The sequence below is a fragment of the Nansenia antarctica genome (assembly GCF_963989245.1).
Source record: "Nansenia antarctica genome assembly, chromosome: 2".
Classification (NCBI taxonomy): Eukaryota; Metazoa; Chordata; class Actinopteri; order Argentiniformes; family Microstomatidae; genus Nansenia; species Nansenia antarctica.
Window position 1 is genome coordinate 5833783 of NC_137675.1, and position 5000 is coordinate 5838782.

At 43.4% G+C, this 5000-nt stretch overlaps 1 protein-coding gene across 1 annotated transcript in view; it reads right to left on the bottom strand.

Moving 5' to 3' along the window:
- The window catches only part of LOC308149708 (voltage-dependent T-type calcium channel subunit alpha-1H-like), a gene marked incomplete at both ends in the record, with an annotated part of 81141 nt that overhangs the window by 13809 nt on the left and 62332 nt on the right, over nt 1-5000 (bottom strand). The window contains 2 exons of the mRNA XM_080522606.1: nt 2175-2308; nt 4182-4291. Of these exons, the coding sequence (XP_080378732.1) occupies nt 2175-2308; nt 4182-4291 (244 nt within the window). The remainder of the gene's footprint in view (nt 1-2174; nt 2309-4181; nt 4292-5000) is intronic.

The window sequence follows — 5000 nt, forward strand, 5'->3', positions numbered from 1 at the left end:
CTCAGTACCACCAGGCGACACACTGAGAGCGAAGCAGCTTTATCAGTAACACCAGGCGACACACTGAGAAGCAGCTTTCTCAGTAACACCAGGCGACACACTGAGAGCGAAGCAGCTTTCTCAGTAACACCAGGCGACACACTGAGACCGAAGCAGCTTTCTCAGTACCACCAGGCGACACACTGAGACCGAAGCAGCTTTCTCAGTACCACCAGGCGACACACTGAGAGCGAAGCAGCTTTATCAGTAACACCAGGCGACACACTGAGACCGAAGCAGCTTTCTCAGTACCACCAGGCGACACACTGAGACCGAAGCAGCTTTATCAGTAACACCAGGCGACACACTGAGAGCGAAGCAGCTTTATCAGTACCACCAGGCGACACACTGAGAGCGAAGCAGCTTGATCAGTACCACCAGGCGACACACTGAGACCGAAGCAGCTTTCTCAGTACCACCAGGCGACACACTGAGACCGAAGCAGCTTTCTCAGTACCACCAGGCGACACACTGAGACCGAAGCAGCTTTATCAGTACCACCAGGCGACACACTGAGACCGAAGCAGCTTTCTCAGTACCACCAGGCGACACACTGAGACCGAAGCAGCTTTCTCAGTACCACCAGGCGACACACTGAGACCGAAGCAGCTTTCTCAGTACCACCAGGCGACACACTGAGACCGAAGCAGCTTTCTCAGTACCACCAGGCGACACACTGAGACCGAAGCAGCTTGATCAGTACCACCAGGCGACACACTGAGACCGAAGCAGCTTTCTCAGTACCACCAGGCGACACACTCAGACCGAAGCAGCTTTCTCAGTACCACCAGGCGACACACTGAGACCGAAGCAGCTTGATCAGTAACACCAGGCGACACACTGAGACCGAAGCAGCTTTATCAGTACCACCAGGCGACACACTGAGAGCCCCGATTTGATTCAGAAAAGAGTGCTGAGCAGAGGCAGAAAAGACCTTACAAACTAGACTTTTCTTCTTCTTTTTTTTTTTTTTTACAAATAAAGCTACAAAAATAGAAAACTCCAATTTTGAGAAAACTATTCAAAATTATTCACAGAGTTTTTTGTAAACAGTCTGATGAAATGCATGGCGTATCCTGGAAATACTAGATTATTTATCATTACGCCTATTCCAAAAATTAAGGTAAACATTGCTACATGCTAATTGGGAATCTGAGAGAGAATAGAACACACACACTTCACCCTCCATGGGCCTCGGTGCGTAGAGCTCATTTGGGCATCCACCCACAGTACTCAGAATGACAAAAATCACATTTAGATGACAGCAGTTCATCTAAACAGAATAGAAATGAGCTGCAAAGTTCTCTGAAAATCAAGGTTAATGATGTTCATATACAAACATCATATTTGTCCCGATTCCCATTTCCCACAATGATAAGAAGATGTCCACATTCAATCATTTACTCCAACGTTAAAATAAATGATCATAATTTGTTAAAAGCACTTCTTTCATAGAGGCCTTATTCAGAGGCAGGCCTGACCATACAGTAGTTATGGCTACATTCATATGTTAAGGCTACCAGCAGTCTACCACATCAGAGTTATTACCAGAGGGAGAAAGTATGTTGCCCGACCACGGCTCTTTTGTTCACGGGTACTTGGGTCTTGGGTCTCTATTTGTTTCTTCTCCCGGCAACACTTTTATTTATCAGATTCTTATTATTTTTAGAAGCCAAAAGCTAGCTAATGGAAACCCTAGTCACCGCTGATGTCAATGCCAGTGCAATAGCAGTGTGTGTGTGTGTGTGTGTGTGTGCATGCATGCGTGTTGGTGTGTGTGTGTGTGTGTGTGTGCATGCGTGTTGGTGTGTGTATGTGCATGCATGCGTGTTGGTGTGTGTGTGTGTGTGTGTGTGTGCATGCGTGTTGATGTGTGTGTGTATGTGTGCATGCGTGTTGATGATTGTGATTGTGTGTGTGTGTGTGTGTGTGTGCATGCGTGTTGATGATTGTGTGTGTGTGTGTGTGTGTGTGTGTGTGCATGCGTGTTGATGTGTGTGTGTGTGTGTGTGTGTGTGTGTGCATGCGTGTTGATGTGTGTGTGTGTGTGTGTGTGTGTGTGTGTGCATGCGTGTTGATGTGTGTGTGTATGCGTGTTGACGTGTGTGTGTATGCGTGTTGATGTGTGTGTGTACCTCTTGCTATCCTCAGGACCCTCATGATGCGTATGATGGTGGGGTTGATGGGCAGGGAGGCGTTGAGGTCGATCTCCTCCAGGATGATCCCCATGATGGACAACAGAACAATGGCCAGGTCCAACTGGTTCCATCTGGGTCCGACCAGGTACACAGTCATGATGTTACCATGACATCCATCAGTTAGACATCAGCTTCCACAACTTGTGACGTTAGAATTATAAGGTTCTATCTCAATTTTTGTCAAAATTGAGTTTTTTACATTTATTAATGCCTGTGTGGTGTTATTTTTTTAAATGTTGACATTTTTTAGTTAGTAATTAATAAAAATACAAAGGTTCCATCCATCTCACCAAACATAATGGAATGTAAAAACGTTGACGCTCAGTATCTCTGAACTACCCTAAACGGAGATAGAACCTTATCATCCTAAGCTCACGAACTGTACTCTCCTATTAAAGAGATGCTACAGGGTTTTTGGACCATTTCAGCCACAAGTTCAACACCGAAACGACTCCCAGAAATAGATCAAAGCGTATTTTTCCAGTTTGTTTACGTTAAACTGAGGACTGTGGTCTAATGAGATAAGAAATTGATTAACATATATATATATATATATATATATATAATGGATAATATGTCATATAATATAGTCATCACTTAAAGGGGCAATCTGAGATTCAAACAATAAGAAAGTGGTCTACATGCCATGTTTCTGGTATGCAGCTGAGGACTGAAGCTGGAGAGATGTAACCCTAACTCTCAAACTCCTAGACTGAGCTATGAAAGAACACCCATGAGCTGAACATGATAGTTGTAATCATGTTGTGAAGCTATGTAGTCTTTGAAGCATCTACAGTTAGGTCCATATATATTTGGACACAGGCAGAATTTTTGTCATTGTAGCTGTTTACCAAAACATCTTCAAGTTACAGTCATATAATGAATATGGGCTTAAAGTGCAGACTCTCAGCTTTAGGGTAAGGGTATTCACATCCAAATTGAAGGAAGGGCTTAGTAATTAGCTCCCTCTTTTTCAAGGGACCAAAAGTAATTGGACAATTGACTCAATACACTGAAGAAATGAAACATTAGCCACTGAAGAAATATACCACTGAAGAAATGAAACATTAGCTTGTTGAAGCTAAGCAAACGGTAGCTTGGTGAACTTGCTTACTGGTAACTTGCTTGTTGGACTCGCTGGCTTGTTATGTTCATTTAGCCTATTCAGCTTCCCAGGTACGTTCTTTATGCTATTGTGTTGCTGAATAACTGTTAATGTGTTACGTTAACATACCTGACTTCTATTCAGCCTGTTGTTCTGTGTGCTATTGTGTAGTTGAATAAACTTGCCTTTCCAGATTAAATGTCTGTTCTTGGTCTTGGATTTTGTGAAATAAATGTCTAAATAAATGCGACTTATATATGTTTTTTTCCTCTTCGTGACGCATTTTTTGACTGATGCGATTTATACTCCGGAGCGACTTATAGTCCGGAAAATACGGTATGTTAATTTGTCCAATTACTTTTGAGCTCCTGAAAATAGGGGACTGTGTATAAAAATGGTTGCAATTCCTAAACGTTTCATACAATATTTTTGTTCAACCCCTTGAATTAAAGCTGAAAGTCTGCACTTCAATTACATCTCCATTGTTTCATTCCAAATCCATTGTGGTGGCATAACAGAGCCAAAATTATGGAAATTGTGTCACTGACCAAATACTTCCGGACCTAACTGTATATGTCATATTCTTCATGAATCGACGGCTATTATCTCATTCAATTCAAAGTCACAAAATGGACGTACCAATCCCAGATTGCCCCTTTTAACAACGTTGCTAAAAAGAATTAGCGACAACAATCCTGTAGCGTCTTTTTCAAGTTTATAGATGTTAACATACTTCATATGTATTAATTCATTGACTTCATATCAAACGTTCTAAATCATTATATCAAACATTATAAGGTGCATGTGTTCATGTGGAGAGTGTGTTCCCATGAGAGTACCTCTCTTTGAAGAAGCGGCGGAGGCCGAAAGCGGTGAGTTTGAGGGCGGTCTCGAAGACGAACACCACGGTGAACACGTAGTTACAGTACTTCAACCCCTCCTCCAGATACTGGAGAGGAAAACACACACACACACACACACACCCGCAACCCACCATCCACCCACACACACACGCACGTACGCACGCACGCACACACACACACACACCCGCAACCCCCCCCCCCCACCATCCACCCACACACACACGCACGCACGCACGCACACACACACACACACGCACGCACGCACGCACGCACGCACGCACGCACGCACGCACGCACGCACGCACGCACGCACGCACACACACACACACACACACACACACACACACACACACACACACACACATATTACCATTGTGAAAAGTGGTAACCTGTCATGGTAACCTTTATTTAACCTTTATTTTGGCTGGGAGTCCCATTGATATATATATATATTTTATTACCAAGATACCAAGGTCTCTTTTACAAGGGAGCCTTGCATACACACAGTTGATGACAAGCATACATTATAAACAGGAAAGACAATCCCATTTTTCAGCAAGTAACAACAAGTCAATTGTCCAAATGGTCAAAGGAAATTGTAACTCTTCGCGGGGACACCCTCAATGTGGGCAACACAGATGTACAGTTCATATGCAGACATCATTAAACTTCTACTTGTTCTTTTCAGTGTTAAAGACCAATTTCAGTTCAGTAAATGCTTTCTGGAGCACGATACTGCCCAGAAAGAGCATGGGCAATAGGGAGGGCAATAGCGTATACAACAGTGTCATTAAC